Source organism: Ammodytes marinus, assembly GCF_949987685.1.
Source record: "Ammodytes marinus genome assembly, chromosome: 5".
In the NCBI taxonomy this organism is placed as follows: domain Eukaryota; kingdom Metazoa; phylum Chordata; class Actinopteri; order Uranoscopiformes; family Ammodytidae; genus Ammodytes; species Ammodytes marinus.
This window is the reverse complement of record NC_137234.1, coordinates 17447209-17468479: the sequence shown is the minus strand read 5'-3', so window position 1 is coordinate 17468479 and position 21271 is coordinate 17447209. Positions and strand designations below refer to the sequence as shown.

The 21271-nt window shown below is 41.8% G+C and overlaps 1 protein-coding gene across 1 annotated transcript; it reads right to left on the bottom strand.

Moving 5' to 3' along the window:
• Positions 1–754: 754 nt before the first annotated feature.
• b4galnt3b (beta-1,4-N-acetyl-galactosaminyl transferase 3b) lies at positions 755–20752 on the bottom strand. Its single transcript, XM_080027276.1, has 20 exons — positions 20319–20752; positions 13887–13942; positions 13679–13765; positions 11597–11692; positions 10068–10158; positions 9817–9917; positions 9624–9691; positions 8918–8996; positions 8743–8809; positions 8430–8564; positions 8191–8300; positions 7298–7398; positions 7009–7067; positions 5757–6903; positions 4728–4987; positions 4019–4172; positions 3853–3925; positions 3606–3759; positions 2976–3102; positions 755–2438 (listed from the first exon to the last, which is right to left on the bottom strand). Exons 1-20 carry the CDS (start codon positions 20440–20442, stop codon positions 2327–2329), a joined length of 3201 nt encoding a protein of 1066 aa, XP_079883402.1. The 5' UTR covers positions 20443–20752; the 3' UTR covers positions 755–2326.
• Between the last annotated feature and the right edge of the window lie 519 nt (positions 20753–21271).

Here is a 21271-nt window from a genome sequence, read left to right as displayed (position 1 = left end):
ACGGGACAGCTTCAGCGAAGAATTTATGGGGGCTGAGGAGCATCTGCCACCATACAGTCACAATGTTATTCCTACTGTGTAGAGAATTCTAACAGGCTAAAAATGGTCCCCATGCACCACCATTGTACCGTCCGTCACTCTTTTTCGTTAGAGTCTTGTTGAGTTAGAGTGGTATCCTAAAAAGGCGTCCGACCGGAAACCTGCTCTCTATCTGAGCTCTTAAATCACCAGCAGTCCGAATTTACACTAACACTTTCTTACACTTTAATCTTTGCATCCATATACAGTATCTGACTTTGTTCCATGTCATTGAATGCATTGTCAATGTGAATGTAAGAGTTGAATAAAAGCTGAATGAAAAAACTGCAAAAATACTGTTGAACATAAGATATCAGCTGATCTTGGCTCAGACTGTGCTGCGTAGCTGCCTACTTTGAGAACTTTTGCCATGAGGGTTATATACTGTATACCCTACAGAACACAGTTGATCCACAATTTGGATTAAGAACATGCAATTGCCTAAATGTATGGTGTGTTCATCGGTAAGTAGTTTCTTAATCCTCAAACTTCCTGATCATTTCCAATTCACGTGAAAATAGACATTCTCTATGTGGAGACTATTAGACCACACTACTGTATTAATAGGAGCCCAAGGAGGCATTTCAACATTTAGACATTTTTTCTCAGTCCACTATTTGCACATCATGTGAAAACTATTAAAGAAATACACATCATGAAATGGAAATGAAGGCAAGATAAGTTTATTCCTCAAATGTTTCAAGGCAGTGTGGAAAAACAATGTCCCTGAGAAAAGAGACTCGAGAACCGTACAGTGAGGCAGAGTTTTAACCCCCAGCACAAAGAGAGGGGTGAGGTATATCTAAAAAAAAAAGTAAGAGTTGAAGAAAGAGAAAAGAAACATCACACTATTCTTGGCAGTGTAACAAACCAAAACCACTAGTAAAGACTGGCATCCGAGCAGAATTATGTTGTGTTTCTTGTCTTAAATGACAAGTAAAATGGTTCAACATATGTCAATTTCAAAAAGACGAAAGGCACAACAGGTTTTTTTTTTTTAACCGGAATGTGAACGATCACAGAATTAGTCGTTCTCTTAAATAACAACAAAATAATATGATGAACACACATGATCATGTTTCCTGTGAAACAATTACCCACTGTTAAAAGTGAAAGCAAAATAAATGTTTTAAGATTCATCAAAACAACTGTTCAGTTCAGCAGGTAAATGAATAAAATGAGCATGGACATGGTTGAAAAAGCAGTTCTTGACTAAAAGGACCCTTGATACTATATTTACACAGACACATTTCATGTTAAAAAATAAGCCCGGCTTTTTCACTTTTCTGTAGCCTACAGGTAAAAGAACAAGCGGTCCTTCCACTTTTTATTTTCAACTATTATCTTTTGTAAGTGGAAGTAGGTTATGCTCCGAACAATGCAAAACAGAAACCCACCTGTCTAGATCCAATGCTAGTATGGTGAAAATATCTTACATATTTAATCATTTTTTCCAGTTTAAGGGCTTTTCCCAGAGTCTTTAAAAGCAGGCCTGTCTGGCCCCAGTACCTGAATAGCAGCCACAACAGAAGGCACAATTAATATTAATGAGCGCAAACGGGGGAGGGGACTAGACACATAAACTGAGGTACACGTTTCTTAAATTTCTGTTGGAACATTAATCTTATATTTAAAAACAAAAATACGTACAATAAATATAAATGTATTTTTTTAAATTTACAACATGATGAAATGAGGCTGTGCTTACCATACACATAATCTGCAGTCAACAAGTGTTTTTTTTCTTTATTTTTTTAAACAATGCTTTCTCCAGTTAAGACTCATGTGCAAGACTTGTGTGATCTTTTCCATTGGTATAGGACACTTGTGTGTGTATGCAACCTTGGAGTGTCATTTCATTTACAGTTTTCTCTTTGGATCAGCTCAGTTCCCTGCAGCCAGTAGTGCAGATCCTCATGGTCTTAAGTCAGCAACATTGTGCAAAGCAATATCTTCATATTATCACATAGTCCATGGCACCCCCTCCATCAGTACCATCTTAGTAGTCAACAGTACATCCAGTGAAATAAACTCTGAGCATATTAGTAGAATCTCATTCGCTGCGGCCGGCCACTTAGTAAGTTGAGCTTTAGTGACCAGGGACAGTATCCAATCCCATGTCAGCAGCCAGTGTCGCCCTCTCTGTTGCTCAGCAGGAGACATGTTTCCGGCCCCTTAAAGTGCTCCGGTTGCCGCGGTTGTAACCGTGGCGACCGTGGTTTTCGTTGTGGCGTCGGCTTTGACGAGGTCACCTGTGTGTGCGGGACATCCGATGGTTCCACATGCCACGTCTGGAGTGATAGTGGTGGAAGAAGTTCCTCAAGTAGATCCTCTCCACCTCCAGCCCTGCTTGTAAAATCCTAGACACAGAAAAAACAAAACAAGAGTGTGTTTATTTACTGTATATTTCATTTTGTCTTCCTTTACCACAGTGGCTCCTTAACTTTGTAAGCCAAAATATCGCTATTACATTTTTTTTTGTAAATAATAACCCAAACAAGTTTGTATACGCTCACACTATTATGTATCGTCCAGCTGTCATGGGTAATGCCTCACAGCAGCAGGTTTGTGTGAACTCTTCTGACAGTTATTTTTAATAACTCTAAAAAGGAACGTGTATAAACTTGTTGTTACACTCAATGAATGCAGGCATATATTTTTGCTGTTCAGTCAAGACACAAAAGACACGCCTTTCATTCAAAATGCATCTACTATTGTCAGAGCAGCAGCATTTATCATCCACTTTGAAACTGTATATATTAGATAGATTCTTTCCTACTGTTGCAGCTTTTTTCTATACAGTTTATTAAAAATGCAAAATATAGGGAATGATCAAAACTAAGAGTGCCAAATAATTCTATCCATTAAGCAGCATTTTAGAAAAGTGAGGAACACACCTGTCCAGGAGCTCCCAGTCTTCTCCTCCCCAGTGGTCTGTGTATTCCCGGGTGTTCATTCCTCCCACTGCGTTCAGGTCTGACTTATAGATCCCCAGCAGGCCAAAGCCATTGACCTCCCAGTAACCTGCAACACAGACGGTACGGTCGCATTTTTTATTCAGATTTAAATCACTAATACATCCACACTTTTCCTGCAAATGCAGAAGAAAAAAAAATTAAGTGGAATTTTTTTTTTGCATTAGTTTAGTTATGTTGCATGTTATTGCCTTAGACTGACTACGTCTTATACTTGTATATTTCTAAACAGGACCACTTTGATATCTCACATCAACGTCAGAACATTTTTAATTTATCTACACCTGTCATCTGGCATGACTGGATGACTCACTAAAAATCAGGTGTAGACCACATAGAGAGCTTATTTGTCTGAGCTGTGCTTGGCGGGGAAGCAATCAGACATTAATCCAGATGTCAGTGTTAAGAACAACAGACAAAGACATGGGCTCGGAGGTTTGCTCTAGATTACACATCAAGGAGGTCCACCTTAAGTGCACATAAAAAAGAAACAATAGGGAACCACAGTAACATGAAATAAAAAATGAAAAACAGGCCTATCTGCGTGCCTACCTCTGGCATCCATTCGTGTAGCCCCACAGTCAAGTCTCATGACTATTGGAGCAAAGGCCATGTATCCCTCCACACAGTGCTTCCTGATGGTGTCGATGATGGAGGGAGGGAAGTAAATGTGTAGGTCACAAAGGAACGCAATGCTGTGGTCATCCTAAAGGCAGAATGAGGAGGCAAAGGGACTTATCATGTCTATAGCCACACATCTAACACTTCATCTCCAACGAAGCAATGCAGCAATACTCACATCTATAAGGTCGACACCCGCTTGCAGACCAGCAGAACGCTCAAAGTTTCCACTCAGCTTCACATACTGGTACCTGGTAAATTTCACAGGAACAGTTAAAGCACATATATATGTATATATATATCCTGTGTTAATGGGCTTCACAAGTTCCGGCTGACAGACACACCTGTGGAGTTGGGATTTCTCCAGAGCTTTCCTCACGTCCATGTCAGTGCTGTTGTAGTCGACGATGATGAGGTTGAAGTTGGCGTCTCCCGTCTCTCTGAACAATAGTTCCATATCGGCGATCAGCTGCAGCACCCAGCGGGCCTGGTTTTTCACTGAGAAAAAGACAGACAGACAAATGATTGGCCAGTGTTCATTTAGCAAGGCATCCTTTTTCATATTGTGTTTTTTGCATTCAACGGTCCTGCCATTAGATTCAGATTTCAGATTTCATACAGAGACTGGCTACTGAGGATAGTTTAAAAAAAAAGATAATGTCCACATGAGATCTGAGTTTTAACACAGCTTTGAATCCGATACTGATGGACAATAAATATAATTAATACATAGAGAGGCCTTTTTTTTCTAAGTAAATATTGACATGAATTCTGTGATTAGGACTTGCCCATGAATGTCAATATTGTACTTTTGTACAGGATGTCAAGCCTAATAAGTAAATGTTGACTTATTAGCTGGTATTGTGTTCTGGGAAGCACCTTGGTTTTCTGTGAGAAAACCTTTGGTTTTGAAATATGTAAAATAAATATAGTTTATTATTATAATTATAGTTTTGAGGTAAACTTTTAGATGCTTCCAAAGTGGTACTTCTTGAAAATACCATGACAGCACAGGATAATAAGGAGTTGGTTTAATTTAATGGCTGGGTGTACCCGGTACTATGAAGTGGACAGTGGCGACAGTATTCCAGTGGAAGCCCACCGGGTTACAGAGCACCAGCTGTGGTATCTGCCGTTGGTTGGCGAAGTCTGTGCTCCGTGGCATGCCATAGCGAATCAGAGCATAGATGTAGTGTGACAGACGCACAGTCTGGCCGGTCACATCTTTCAACTCCAGCTCCAGCAGGTAGCGGTTACCCTGGACCCTGTCCACGCGCTGCACCACGTTCACCACTCGCACCAATGTGAACTGCCTGCAAGTTTAGAGAAAAACAAAAAAAAATGTAAATGTGTTATATCGGTAGTGTGGTAGATTCAGAGATGTGACATGCCCGTTACAAAAATACTGCAGAACAATAAATAAATACAAATTCTTAAATTAGGTGTTTTTTCTTTAAAAGGAAAAGTGAGTGATATGGTCCTTTTAGCTAACTTCCTGTCAGTGAGTGCATTTAGCAGTCCCCTCCTTCGTCCCTACGTCACCATCACATGAACTCGCAGATGTCTTCGTCAGATAGCAGGATGGAGGAAGTTGGAGGAAGATATGGTTAAATTTTAAGAGGTTACACAAGCTATGGAACCAAAAATGTTTTACCCGTTTTAGATCTGTTATTGTGAACTTGACACATTAAAATGGGGCTGATTCCTCTAATAGAAGCATGTCATGAATCGGATGATGCACAGCAAGCGTGGGACTGTACACTACTTAAGAAAGTGTTAGGATGGCCAAGAGGAAAGTTGGCCAACCAGTTACCATAAGGTCGCTGGTTCAAATGCCAGCACCGAACAGGATGGTGTTATTTGTAAATCTAGTGGTGGTTATATGCATGGTGCCAACCATCTCTAGCATGTTTCCTTGAGCAAGACACTTAGCCACCAAACTGCTCCATGGGTGCCGTAATGGCTGACCCTGCGCTCTGACCCCCTTGAAAGTGTGGTGACTAGAGAGGGGATATGCTAAGAACGAATTTCGATGTACCTTGTGCAAATTGACAAAAACAAATAATAAAGAAACTCAATTACCCAGGGTGCTTTTCATCCAGTTTGTCCATGAAAGCCTTGACCATGGGTAGGGCGTCGCTGGAGTGGAGCAGCAGGTTGCCTGAGACATTGCAGCTCAGGTCAAAGACGTCTGAGCGCTGAAGCTGAAGGTCCAGAGGCCGGAACTGGAAGGTCTGGCTCCAGTTGACCTCGGGGTCAAACACCGGTGGGGGGGTGAGGTCCTCGTCATCCGCGCCATCAAAGTTTCCTCCCTGTCCCCGGTAAAAAGACAGAGCGTCTTCTTTCTCAACCCCCTTCATGTCTTTCTGAATGTGAATCTCATCCTCCTCCCCTACTCGCTTCTCCTCCATATTTCCATATATTGTGTCCGGCGGCCTTCTGTCCAGTTTGCCCCTCGGGATCATCTTTGCTCTGTAGATGCCGTTTTCTAAATGTTGTTGCAGAGGCATGTTCCCTTCTACCTCCTTCTTGTCCCTGAGTTGCTTTTTTCGGGTACCTTTGTCCCTCTGATTCAGCCTCACCAGAGGGCGCTCTCTCTCTGCGGGGGCAAAACGCTTGGTGACGGCTGGCCGGAGCATCGTTTTGCTCTGCCTGGCCGATGCCGTTTTTTTAGACAGAGGAGCTTTGAGTCTCTGGTTTGGATGTGTACGGCTTGTTTTACTGGACATCTGGAGATGATGCTGTTGTTCAGACGGGACTCCTATTATTTGTATTGGTGGATTTGTTTGGCCTGGTCTCACAGCTGTCTCTACTGATTTGAGCTCTAGTTTTTTGGTCCGTCTGAGCTTTCCTTTTTGTTTAATCTGTTCCACTTTCTTAACCAGGCCCTGGCCCTCTAGTTTAAACTCTGTTCGGTTCTGTTTTGGGGCTGGTGTTGTCCCTGGCAGCAGAGGCTCAGTTCCTTTCGGTGGCTCTGTAGGAGGCTGTGTGACAACGTGTAGTCTTGCTTCAGCGGTGGTGTTATCCAGCGCGTCTGGGGCTTGTTGCGCGACTAAGGAGAAGAGCTTGCGCCTGCGTTTCTGAGTATAGTCGTCATAATCATCGCCATAGTCGGGGAAAAGGACGTTGCGTTTCTGGTCTGGCCTGGCTCCCCTTTCAACTCGATAGGCTTCATTGTTGAACCAGTTCTCCTCAGCGAGCACTGGTTTCGTGGTCTGGAAACCAAAATCTAACATTCACCACAAGCAGAGAAAGAAAAGAGAGAGTGTAATGGACTGACAATTCGAGCAACATTTGTTTATTTGAAAAAAAGTGAAGTACAACATACGTATACCTCTGGCTGGGAATCCGTTCTGAGGGTGGTCTAGTGTCATGTACTCGGAGAAGCCAAACCTTAAGACCAAACCACAAAATAAAGCAAAGATTTTGAGGAAGTTGATTTGTTTGATGTTATGTGAAAATGACAAATTACTTACTGGTAAAAGAAATGCTGTGTAAAAGATTCTCAGTTATTTGAGGAATAGACCACCCCCTATTGGTGGTGCTCTAAACCTACCTCTACTACTTATTCTGCTCCAACCCACTGTATACATGTTCATTTAGTATTGAATGTGAGGTCTCACCTCTTCATGTAGTAGGGGCTCTCTTGGTAGAAGCAGCTGATCTCTGACTCCATGTGCGTGAGTCGCGTGTAGTCAACGGGGTAGATATAGGACATGTGGACCTGGAGAGATATGAGAAATAGAATAACATGCTGGTAAAGTGATTAAAGCGCTAACTGATTAATCATGTGTTTCTTTTACAATAGGATCAAATAAGTGTGTGCAGCATTCAGATAAGAACAGAAGATACTGCATGTATACCAGATTTCAGGATAGATTTGAAGTAGGGTTCTTCTTTAAATCATTTCTAAGCTAACTATTTTATAGAAATAGTTAAATATTTTGGAAATACACTTGTTTGCTTTCTAGACGTGATTTAGTTGAGAAGATCAACATAACTGTCTGGTAGATCTAAAGCTACAGCTAGCCTGACAAAGGGGAACAATTATAATCCAGCAACTCTACCAACAATTCTAAAGCTAACTAATTTGTTAAATCTGCACATAGCAAACTAATGTGTAAAAAAACAGCATGTTGTGGTGACTTGGCTGGGGAGTGGCATCCTGGTTTCCCGGGTACGGCGTCCATGTTTGTTTGTTTACTCTGCTGTCGGCACCCGGATGGTCTTTGTGTGGTTTGCCAGGGAACTAGCAGTGACAAAAGTGTTAAGCAATGGGACCGATAAAACAATATAAGGGCAATGAAAGATAGAAAAGGCGTCCTGTATCACCCTGGGGCAACAACAACAAGAAAAATAGTTTCCACAGTGCTATGTCATTTTCTATTTTTGCAAGAACATGTTTCTCCAATTCCGACACATTATTCAGGACCTTCTTGCGTGTGTGTGTGAATGAAAGGCTTTCAAAATAACGTGAGGGGGACTGGGTACTCTAATAAACAATGTAAATACGCACAAACTGCAGTCCCTGGTAGCGTTCCAGAGGGAAGCCTTTAATGGTGTAGCTGGGCTGGTATGAGCAGTCCGGTAGAACCCCTTGTAGGAACTTGCTGTTTATCAAAGGCACTGCAAGCAAACAAACCATGATTACTTTGTTTATCTTCGGTAGAGGGGAAGTAAGAGAACAAACAACATACTTGCATCTGGAATGGGAGGAAACGGAGCATGGATTCATCTTTTAGAGAAGTCTCTCACCTCGGTAGAGAGTGTCTCGCGGGTCTTCCCTCAGCATGTCTGCTGCAGCAGTGTGCGGTTTGGTCGGGGTGCGTTGGTGGCTGGGAGCCGTCTGTGGTATGTGAGCGACGTCACTCATCAATAGGGTCGACTCATCTGTGAGATAAAGCCACAGTTTGTTAGTGTGAGCGCTCTGCAGTCTGCGCCGGCTTCATCGTGGTTTAGGAAACAACAGTGCAGCGGAGATTCACCCCCAAACTCTAGACCTATAAAGAATCACTGAGCGATGTGGTTTTGCAGGCAGCTGGGGGAAGCGGGTTTTTTGTGCACTTACTAGCATAAAGGGAGATGTGACTGGATTCGATAACCCTGAACCCAGAGTCTTGGCCCACGAGCCGCCACTGTGTGAAAACAAAACACAAAGAACCTGTATGTCTCTTTCCGTTTTATTGCTCACATTGCAGGTGAAAATGAGCCCCCAGACCTGACAAGAGTCAGAGACTACTTACTGCAACCTCCACATGGTCAGTCCCCCTGTCATTTTGCTTGTGGATAACTTCAAAGAAGTACCTCCTCTTGGCAGACAGCCTGTCAGACATTGGAGGTAAATAATCAGTACAACATTATAGTCACATCAGACACAAACTAAACCATTTCTCCAAAGAAATACAATTGTGTAGCTTTAAGGGTCTGTACACATTTAAACACAATTTGGTTTTTCTGAATATATTCCTGCACATTCCTTCACCTAAGAGTTGCAAACTGAAAGTCTGGCAACATGTGTGTGTAACAGAATGGCCTCATTTGAATTCATTTGTGTTCCTGTTTGTTCACGACATTTTCTGTCATCGGTTGCAACTTACCCAACTACACAGTGTGGAGATTTCCTCTCCAGCAACAGAAAACCACAGCCCAACACAGTGGGTCAAAGCTTTCCAGTTTGTTAGCAATAATGCTACTTAACAGTCAGACAGAGTCGGCTCACTTGTTCCAGAGCCTATAAGTCGTAGCTTGAATAAATAAGAGTTTTCTAACGTATCAACAATTCTAGGTTGGATTTCCAGAAGGGCATTAAAAATGTTTACAAAGGAATGCTTATGCTTAGGTTATTATTAGACTAGATGTGATGTCTTTGAAGGGGTACTTTAGAGATCAGCCCCAACAATTTCATTTTGCAGTCAGTCAAATAAGTAATGTCACATAGTGCCAACTCACCAAACCGGTTTGGAGATCTGATTGCAATATTTTTCAAACTCGCCTGGGGCTGTCCACTCTCTGCCAGTCTATTTAAAATCAAACCGACATGAAAGCAAATATTAAAGCAGGGATACTTAAATCATGATGGTAAACATTTCGAGTATGAGGAAGTGGCCCTCCGCCCACTTCGGAAGGTGACTGACACCCATACCTTCCCAACCATTGCCAGCAGCTGTAGGTTGAGGGGGCTGTCGTCTGTGCTGAGCCACAATTCCGAGTTGTCATCAGAGCCCACAGCAAACAGGAAATCTCCTAAAAGAGATAAGGAGAGAGAAAGAAAATAGATTAGAAGAGATCAAGAGTCAGATTAGGGGGAGAGAGTAAAAGGGAGATGTGCTGCAAGTATGTATTTAGTGTGGTTAGAGACAGGAAGTAGATAGAGAAAAAAAACGCATGTCGTACCGTCAGCGTATGGATGTAGGTAACCATATATTCTGAGCCCATAGTTGGTCCACTGAGGGGTGACGGCCAACTTCTGCACTGTGGTCCTGGACTGTAAGAGTGAGGGAAAGGGAGACACATAGAATCCACCATGATGTTTGCTCAATGGGAAACTACATCTTGAGTCCAGGGACGTGAGGATCTAGCATGTGGATGTAGAATGCGCCTCAAGAGTAAAAACAACTCTGTGTGTGCTAGTGTGTGTATGCTTGTGTGTGTGTGTGTGTGTGTGTGTGTGTGTGTGTGTGTGTGTGTGTGTGTGTGTGTGTGTGTGTTTCTGAACCCCGTGTCAGAGTGTTGGCAGGGAGGTTTCGGCCCCAAAAAGAGTTGCATTTCAGAAAGAGCTGAACGATAACAAATTTGTCATTCAAAAACCACACATGAGAAGCTGATAAGTAGGAACTGTTGGTGTTGGATTAATTTTTTTTAAGTGATATCTATCACATACATCCTTATCTTATTTTTTTTAATGAGGGTAAGTAAGGATGGGCATCACCGGTTTCTGCAAAGGTTTTGAGCACTTTCCTATTTTTCTAGATCTTAACTCATTAGGTAAAAGTACCAACAATTACTAAAAGTCAATATGAGACGCCACGCCATACTTAAGACATCGCTTACAGCTAAGCTACCTATAAAAACTCAGCACAGTGTTTAGTTTGGTTGAAAAAAACTCTTCTTCTCGCCCTTGGTGCACCTCTTTTGCGCAGGTGTGAACACAGCAAATTGTGAGGTCTGGACCAAATCAAGTGAACTAGCGGACTTTCCTGGTGTGTTTACACCCACAGACTTTAGAGCCTGCTAACAGCTCTGAGGCTGCTGAAAGACAAGCTGCTTTGAGCAAACTGCTAATGTAACATTTGCATGTTAACATCCCCAAACCGCTGCGTCCCAAATCCATGCCGCACACTGATTCTAAGCAGATTTTGTATGTTTTGTTCTCACATTGGAATGTAACAAAATAAAGGTTTGATCGAGTGCTGTTGACGCACACAATTTGTTGAGAAACGTCTCCAAATAAATAAGTATTAGCCTAAATCTGTAATTAGTAATTAACATTGTTGATGTCTATTTGTGAAGTTTAATTGGGAAGTGGGAACTGGGGATTCTGAACCAAATTTCATGGCTATCTATCAAAGAGTTGTTGAGACATTTCACTCAAAACCACAAATATCAAGTGAGGGATCAGTATAGTTGCTGAATAATTCAGTCTGAATAATGATAATTCAGTCTGAAACAGACCGGTTGACCAACAATGCCATACCCTTGAGCCTTATTGTTAATGTAAAATCAGATATTAGTTTTCTTGTGTCACTTGAATAAGACGGTGTAGCACTGAGTTGAACAGCTGATTGGCGGAGTGCTACGCTAGACTGGTAACACATTAACCAAAGTACCTCATACAACCCCACTTCAAAAATAGTGAACTATCCCTTTAAAAATGTGGTTTATGAATTAGATCTGATCAATATAAAGATTAGGGTTGGACTCACATGCGGATACAGTGGGTAGTGCAGGTTCTTGTAGAGGTCAGCAGTCGAACTGCCACACCAGTCATCAAAGGCGTGCAGGTTGGCCTGTCCCTTAAACTGCAGCAAGAAAAGAGACACACAGCTGTTAGGTGCTGCAGTCAGTCAGCAGGGGTACAATTAACCATCTGGTCCTCAGCGCTTAGCAAAACCAACAAACACAGACTTCCTTGGCTACCACTCGACAATACAATGGCTGGTCTACTGGTATCACCTGTCACCCGACTCCTTTTAACCAACACCTCTTCTTGATCCTATAACAAACAAACAACAAAAAACAAAACAAAAACACACATAGGGTATTTCCTTCCTTATGTCTAGTAATAAGATATTCGCCTCTAAGATTTATTTCCCAGCTCCTAAACAATGGAGGTAAGTGGAATCTGTTCTTCTCACAGCACTATGACATTTAAAAAAAAAAGTTTTATGAAAACCGATCACGCCGGAGTATCCACAAATGTTATCGTGAAGAGTTTTCTTTTGGAACTACTTCTTCCTACCAAGAAAATATTCTTTACAAAAAACTGTTGGGTAGATTATGGAGAATAACTGTGGCACTTTTACAGAAAATATCTTAAGTATCTCTTCCCCTTTTTGTAATTCTTTCAATCAAAGTCTCCAGGAAACACTTGGACACACACACACACCTGAATGAAGAAACAGAGGCCCAGATGACCTGTAAACATACACCTGTGTGGCATCCATCAGCCAGAGAGGCTATGTTATCTGATCGGTGGGTGCATAGCAGGGGCAGAATAATGCAGCAGGAGCCAAAGCCTGGGTGTTTGTTACCAGTCCGGTAGTTTTTTTATCAGACTTCATTTGTGGTCAAGCTGAACCGTCTGCTGTCATCAGCACAATAAGTTAAATGTTAGCATGACCCCTTAAAATAATGATTAAAAAACAATTAACACGCCATGCGTTGCTTGTAATAATTAAACAAGCCTCTTTCTCTCCCCGTTTTCTATGTCCTGATCTAAGGCCTATCCACATGGAGTCTCATTTGCTGTCAAACTCGATCATATTCTATTTCAAACAAGGGCTCTGCTATGATTCTCTTCCCTTCCCTTCCCTTAATATGGGAGTGCTAAATATGTGAAGGTCAACGCCTCAACATGTTCAAAGACTACAGAAAAAATTTGACATGTACTGTTTTGGACAGAACATAAAGTTTTAAGAATCTCCCTGACTTATTGCACCTCATAATCGAACTGTAATTTACTGCATTAAAAAACCACTACTACAGATATAAATAAACCTTTAAATCCCTCTGACTTCATGCAATACATGTTTTGTTTTATGAGTGGGCAATGTGGATCAAATCTTCTGTGAAAGGGATTTGTAATTATTTAAAATTTAACACATCATGTAGCGCTGCAACTAGAAGACAATAACCAGAAAACGAACTGGCAACTTTTCTGACCTTGACATCAATTGTATAAATCATTTTTCAGATTATCATTAATTTACGTGACTGTAATCTGAATATCTTTGCACTCTGGAGTTTAAATTTGAACAATAAATCTAACAACATATAGACCAAACAATTGATCAATCAACAGAGAAACATTTCGGCAGGCGTATCACGGATAAAACATTTTTTTAAACGCAGCCGTTAGAGTGTAAACAACATCCAACCAGTAAAGAAGAGGCAGGGCACCCACACAAACCTGGTCGGCAGGATTAGGCTACTACAATGCTTATGTAAAGCGGTATTTGGTTATGCTGATCTGTGCACAGCAACAGCTCTCTCTCTCTCCAACAAACATGAAATATGAGGTGCAAGCAACTGGCCAAGGCACAGCGCTGCTTAATATAGTGGAAATATGATAACCCTGATACATATCAATAGAAGCTGCCTCTGTTGCAGTGAGTGAAATATACTCTACATTGGGCCAATGCATGCACTGAGATGGGAGGGGATTGGGCAAGCCAGGGCAGGATAGAAGGAGTTCAGAGGAGGTGATAGTGTTTTAAGCATGCTGGCACTGACTGTGGACACACACACACGCGCACACACACACACACGCACACACACACACACACCTCTGGTTTCCAGGTTTGCCGAGTGTGGATGGAGCTCCAAGCTGCCAAATCCTCCGCAGAGATTGTTGGTTGGTCCCCTGGTCTCACCTAGGAAACACACGTGTTAAAAAAAACTACATGTAAGCGTGGTTTCTGCCACCACACCTCATTACATCACCTTTTTACTTTCTTTGACATATTTTTTTTCCGTGGCGTCTTTTTTCCTTACCCTTTCGTCTGACACGGCTCTCCTCCAGCTGCGGCCGTCAGCGTCAGGATTCGTACCTGATTAAAGTAAGCCAAAGCAGTCAGGGCAGCGCAGCAAGGCTGACAGGCAAAACACACGGCTACTTTGCACAGACGGGCGGGGCTACACTTGTCACACGTTTTTATTCTTCTGATTTTAAAAGGGATTTGTGATCTGGTTGTTTGGTTGAGGGGTTTTTCTTCCTGAATCCCTGACATTGCATTCAGGCAAAATATATTCGAATTCCCCAAAATAGCGTGCAGCCTTTGTGGTAGAACAAATATCAGGGGGAGTACATACACGTGCACATGTGCTCTCGCAGTATTTTCAGCATAATCTCAAACCTGGACACGTGACAACTTTCTGCTGCAACCACAGAAAAACAAACACCTCCAGCAAATATCTTAAACGGTGTATAGGCCACCATCACACACCTTTCAGTGTCATAGGCCTACATTTAAACTTGCTTAAAAGGTGTTGCCAGATTTGCAGTCTGTGGTGTGTGCCGCATGCTTTTTCATCCATTTCTTTTGGGCTTCCACTGTTTTGCATGAACAATGAATCCCAGTGTCCCAACGGAGACCCACCCACTGCCTGTTCCAATTCAATGCTGATGACCACTGAATGTAATTCATCTGAGAGACTCACAGCCCTCCATTGAGCTGCTGTGGCACTCCTGTGTTGGCAGAAAATCCCCAGTGCTCCGGCACACATCGGACGCAGACCTATCATTCACTTCTACAACCTCTTCAATCAACCTTCAAATTATAGGGTGGTGTGTGTATTTTTAAAAGAAGGAGTTCCCTGTGTTTTTATTTATTTGATCTTTTTATGAGCTTGTGGTTTCAGTGAATGAGTTGGGGTTACAGTTGGTGCGCTTGGCCTCTGTCTTTATCACACACACACACACACACACACACACACACACACACACACACACACACACACACACACACACACACACACACACACACACACACACACACACACACACACACACACACACACACACACACACACACACACACACACACACACACACACACACACACACACACACACACACACACACACACACACACACACACACACACACACACACACACACACACACACACACACACACACACACACACACACACACACACACACACACACACACACACACACACACACACACACACACTCTTGAGACGCGAAGGGCCATTTTTGGCATCATGAGTAATTCTAGAGTGGCGGTTAAGAAAAGCAAGAGAGGAATATTTTTATCTCCATCTGCAGTACTGGACAAATCCTCCTTAACCTTCAGCCTTCTCCTGTTGCCTTCTATCCGTCACATCATTCACCACACGCGCTGATAATGTTCCCAATAGTTGTGAAATCTAAATCCAATCTTTTCAAAATGACAAGACATTTGTTTTGGTGAAATTCAATGACTCAATGTTAGAATGTTTCAGTTGATAAAAAGAAAATTGTTTTGCGTGGATTTACATCAACAACAATAAAGACACAAGAGGTATTTCATGTAGCTTTTGCATTAATGTGATGTTTTGCTTTGTTCCCTCTATTTGGGACACACTATTCCAGGTTGGGCACAGCCACTCCCCCTGACAGCAAGAGGGGAAAAAAAGAATAAACTGTATGTAGACTTTAGAGGAGAGGCTATGTAAAACATATGGTTGATTCTTATTCAAACAAGCAGTGTAGGGGAGAACGGGGTAAGTAGGCACACTTTTTACTCTAGTGAGAATTGCTCATCACCAAAACATCTGTCAATAGCCATTCCTACATTAAATTGAAGCTTAAGGTGTTAGCTAGAAATCTGTGTCTCTCTTTTTTTCCAACTTATTGTAATGAAGAAGTAATTTACCATCAAAGACACTCTGACACATTGTGACAACCAACCCCATCAAGGGGTCGGTTGTCACACACTATGGGGTTGTTTGTCACAATGTTATCTTAATGGGAAAAATCTTAAAAAGAAGGCAAGCAAGTAGAACTAAATTAGAAAGTTTAATTGCATTGTCAAGTTGACAAATAGGCCTACAAAACTTACTGTAGCCTTGGCAGCTGGTCTAGTTTGGGATGCACTGGGTTGTTTTGATTTTGTTGCCCTTTTTTCTTTTGCTTGCTAGCTGCCTTTTCCTGCTCTATTCTTTCCTTCTCTGGGGTGTCAGTGAGGATACAGCTTGACAATTTATTTCGTTATTGGGTTCCTTTTCTGGCTGCAGCCTTGAGATAACATGTGACAACCAACCCCCCAAAACATTTGACGACCAACCCCAACTTGAATTTCTTGCTAGCATCAAGGCCAACAACCATCTGACAACTAATTAGCTTGCTAACCACAATCTAAACTATAGTTTACTCTTCACACTTTCTGAGGGTAACAAGTGTTTTGTTATAAACCCATTGTGTAAAAGCCTAGAAGAAAAATACTGAGAAGCAAAATATTTTGAATTTGACATGAAAAACACAAAACATCCTCTCACCTGAAATGCAGCTGTCTTCCTCCAAGGAAGTCTATGTATGTGACCTCTGATCCCAATTCTGGACCTTTTTTATATCAACATTTCAGAGCTAGCGCGCTCTGGTGGCGAGATATAACGAATGTGACATCCAACCCATGTGACAAATTACCCCGTTCTCCCCTACATGGTCACAAAATGTAGATACCAGTTATGGGGAAGGGGAAGTAGCGCACTGCACATGACTTAATGCCTGAATGGTTTTCCAAGGAAGCAAAAATAGCAAAAGGATGACGGGAATTAGAGACAGGCTAGTGATAAGTTCTTATCAAGGCTTTTGTCTACCAAGGGGTTCTTTAATATTGTTTCCCAGAAGAGATAGAGAGAGTCAGAGAGACACACACACACAAACACACGCACACATACACACACATACACACACAACAACAACACAACAAAAATCACCCATGCACACACTCAGGCAGACATTCTATCCATTGGGACACTTATTAACTGCAGCAACTCATACCTTATCTATGTTCTTAAGTACCTGAGTGACCTACATATGGGAAAAACAAGCTATCCCTAAAGCCTCTTGAAAACTGGTCTAAAACAGTAAAAATCTAAATATGATATTAAATTCTGATTTTAAATACATTTTCATAAATATTATAAAACTTGTTTAAAAAAACAGCTTTTTTGCTGTCTAGAACGTTTGACAGGACAGTGTGGGCGTGGTCATATCAAACGTTATCCATGGCAACAGTCATTGTTTTTAAAGAACACTGCGGCAGAGAACTGCTGTGATTGGTTCAAAATACTTATTGTGTCATTAACAAAAGCCTCAGTTAACAAAAGTCTTTAAAGCTTATCAAACTTAAAGGACGATATATGTATTTTGAATTGAGAAATATGCCTAACTCTTTTCTTTTTGCAGTGAAAATATAAAGCTTCAAGCTTTTTTATTTTGGACACACTGAGCCCAGGAGCGTTTACATTCAAGATGGTGAAATTGTTCTTTATCTTTTTCTAGATAGTGAATTCCTTATGTAAGATCCTCCGAAAAGCCCGGCAATGTTGTTTTCATGTATCATAACGAAGATGACATGGAACTTTTGTTATCTTTCACACTCCTTTTCGGTTTTGTGTAATTTATTTTTAGATAACACTATTTATTCATTTTAATGCTTGGCCTTGTATATCTGAACCTGGCTGTTGGTTCAGACTAGGATTTTGATCTTTGACTCAAAGATGTATGCAATTGTTACCTGGGTGTTAACAGCTAGCATCTAATAATACGCCAATATTTAATCAAAGCCTGTGTAAAGATGCAATTACACATGATGTGTTGAGGCAGATATGCAGACTGAATCACCATAATGGAACCCGGCCATCAGTTTCTTGTTTATATGTGAAGTTTGGGTGAGAAATATCTTCAAGCTGCTGCTATATCAACAAGAACAACAAGATGTCCACCAGGGATTGTAATAGGGTTGAATTTAAACGTTCAATTTCAATCTAAGAGTTCTTTTTAATATTTCTTGCCCTGTAAAAATAAACCGTACACGTGCAAGTCTGTATTAATTTATAAAAGATGTTGTTGAGCCATGGAAATGTTCAATGTGTATCAAAATTGGTTCCTTGTATCACGTTGCCCCCCTTCACATCACACATCTACATTTTAGCTGTCTCCATGCTTTAAAAAAAAAAGTCTCTTGAAAAACAAAATAAAATCTTCATCTCCTCCTGTGATCGGCTGTTATTTAATGAGAGAAAGAAATGCTGCTACCTGGAGATCCCTTCATTTGTGTGTGTTGACGTTTAATGATCCCCATGTGTCCCATAAAACTGGTTTTAATCATTAAATCATTTTACTCTATAAAAAAAAGTCTCCGCTTATTGACAACGTGTAATGTAACAAAAACGATCGTGGCACCACAATGGCTTTCACACTTGATTAATTAACACAATTTAGTGCCCCCTTATCACCGCAAACACCTGGAGCCACCCTGACAGCGTGTTCCAATGTGTCCAACCTTATTTGCCAGTGGCCTATGACACTTGATTTAAATCTCTCCACATTGCCCTTTCAGTTCTGTGTTGAAGACTATTTGAGTCCTATCCCTCAGAGAAGTCCCACTGTGGCGGGGGGATGCAGCCCAGGAATGTCTGGATAGGCGTTCCCTTTAATGTAGGTCTCCTAGGCAAGTGTTTACATGCCAAGCTTTGTTCAAGGTGTTTGTCATCATGTTTTCTTATGTCTTTCTTGTGGGCAGACATCAACTTTTCTTTTTCTAACAATCTATTTTTGTTGTACTGCTTTCATCTCCACCCATGCCAATGTGGCCTGATGTTAAACTTAGGTGTGAGAACAATGCAACAGATGGTAAAGCCGAGGTGTCATTGAAGCCAAAGGGAGGAAGTTTGGTTACCCAGTGTAAAAACCACTGCAATTTGGCATCCCCTCCTCCCCTCCCTCACTAGCACTCTTGTTCTTGCTGTGAAACACACACACCCACACACGCGCACACGCACACACACACACACACACACACACACACACACACACACACACACACACACACACACACACACACACACACACACACACACACACACACACACACACACACACACACACACACACACACACACACACACACACACACACACACACACACACACACACACACACACACACACACACACACACACACACACACACACACACACACACACACACACACACACACACACACACACACACACACACACACACACACACACCCTGATCCATCTCTTTTAGTTGGCCTGTTGTTTCACCTGCTGCGGGCTCGTGTTTCCTGTGCAAATGCTTCAAGCAGCATCATCCATTAGATGTTTAAATCATGGTTATTGCTCTAACAGGGTCTTACATCTGGTTTATTCTATATAGAATCTACAGCTACCTAAACTTAAAGGAATACTTCACCCATACGGAACCAGCGTTCTATCATTATAAAATAACTATTATAATATAATGAATTAGGTTTTTCTTCCCTCAGTCTTCCCTTGGCCCAGCTGTCCTGTTAATCCTAACCCTTACTGTGATGTCACAAGAAGGAAACTGTAGGGTTAGACAGTGAGACCATAAAACACTCTTTCTGCCTTTTCTCAAGATGATCCGATTTAATTTTTTTTTGCACATTTATACTAAATAGGATCTCCGAGTTCAATACACCTTCATATTCCACCCGGTGAAGTAGGCCTTTAACCTGCTATGAGTGATCAGAACAACTTGAAAATTGTAAATTGACAATACAACTTGTCATAAAAACTATTTTTTGTCATTTTAAATGGTTATTCATGGACTTGGGGTGTTTGGCTTCTCCACGCAGCATCAACACTTTGCTGACTGAGAAGTGATGATACAGCAATTATGGCAAGTGAAGCAGCACATTCTTGAGTGACATTTCATACAGTTGAGTTTATTGTAAGATGTTTTTTTTTCTGTGATGTCCAAAATTAACAAATAAAGTGGATTTCAGAAACAACTTTGAAAAAAAATTAGAGCAGACAAATACTGTATGTCAAAGAAATAGACACTCAACGAAAAGTGGAAATCTCCTTCTCTAGTGAGCAAATCACCTTCTTGTTGCAACGTTTCTGCTTTCGTGGTCGCTTGGCGTGGGGTTTATTGTGATGTTGCACTTTGTTTACCTGCAGCTGCGTTACGTCTTACTGGGCTACTGAAGCCCGTAATCCTTGTGCAAAGTTTATTCCTGGCTTTTTTTCTTCTTTTTTTAATGCTTTAATTACTTTCCACAATGAGGCAAAACAATTTCAGGTTGTTTATAGGCGCAGCACAGGTCTATACGTTCACAGGGGTTTAATGGACATGCACTTGTTGAGTAATAATAACTTGTCGTAACTGTGTCCGGACTGGTTATTATAACCATAAACTTACTGTTTTCTTTAGCAGCAGCAATCTCATGGTAGACGGCCAAAACTCCGACGAGCACAATCGCCCCGAAGAGAAGGTATCTGCCATTTCGCCGCAGTTTCTTCAAGGGGACAAACGCCGCAAACATCTTGGTTGTCGGGCGAAACTTCCACCAGAGTTTTTCATAGGTCGGGTCACCCACTTTGGCATCAGGAGGGGTCGGGGACCGATCCCACCATGCGCCCGTCCTATTGCTTATGCCACCCTCCAACGGGTGAGCACTACCGGTGCCCTGGATGTTCCCAGTGCGCTCGGTCCCTGGCGGCTCTCATCCCGCGAAAAACCCCACCATGGCCCGAGGTTGCTGGCTCTCGTGATACTCTAAAAACTTAAAAGGCGTTTTCCTGTTGCTCTTTTAGCTGTTGTTGTGTCCCGCGCTGCTGCCGCCCTGACCTCACCTCCAGCCGCTTTGAGCATGCAAGAAGCAGCGGCAGAAACTATCGAGTGAAGATCTCTCAGACCACTTCCACAGTTCGCAAGACCTTATGAAGTCAGACAGAGGACGGCAGAAAAAGACCGGAACATAGGACACTTTTGCCTTCAAAGTAAAAGCCTGAGGGACGAAAAATAAGCAACGCTCCCATAATAGTCCCCCCCCCCCGAAAAAATCTGTTTGCTAAAATGTAACGTCAACATATCTAATTTATGTATAATTATTCTACCCTGTTTAGAGTCACACGCCTAAACATGTTTGTCACTGGGTACTTTTGTTTTTAAATGTAACACAGGAAACCAATTAGCTTTGTAGCTAACTTGGGCTGCCGCTGCTGTAAAATCAGAGGGAGGAGTGAACATGGGCAGCACCCTCGATCATCACCCTGCTGTTAACTACCTTTACCTGTAACAGGTTGGTAGCCAGATTTCCTATTACTTCCTTTTTTGGGTTTCCTTAAACCTGCAGTGTGTAGAATTTTGGG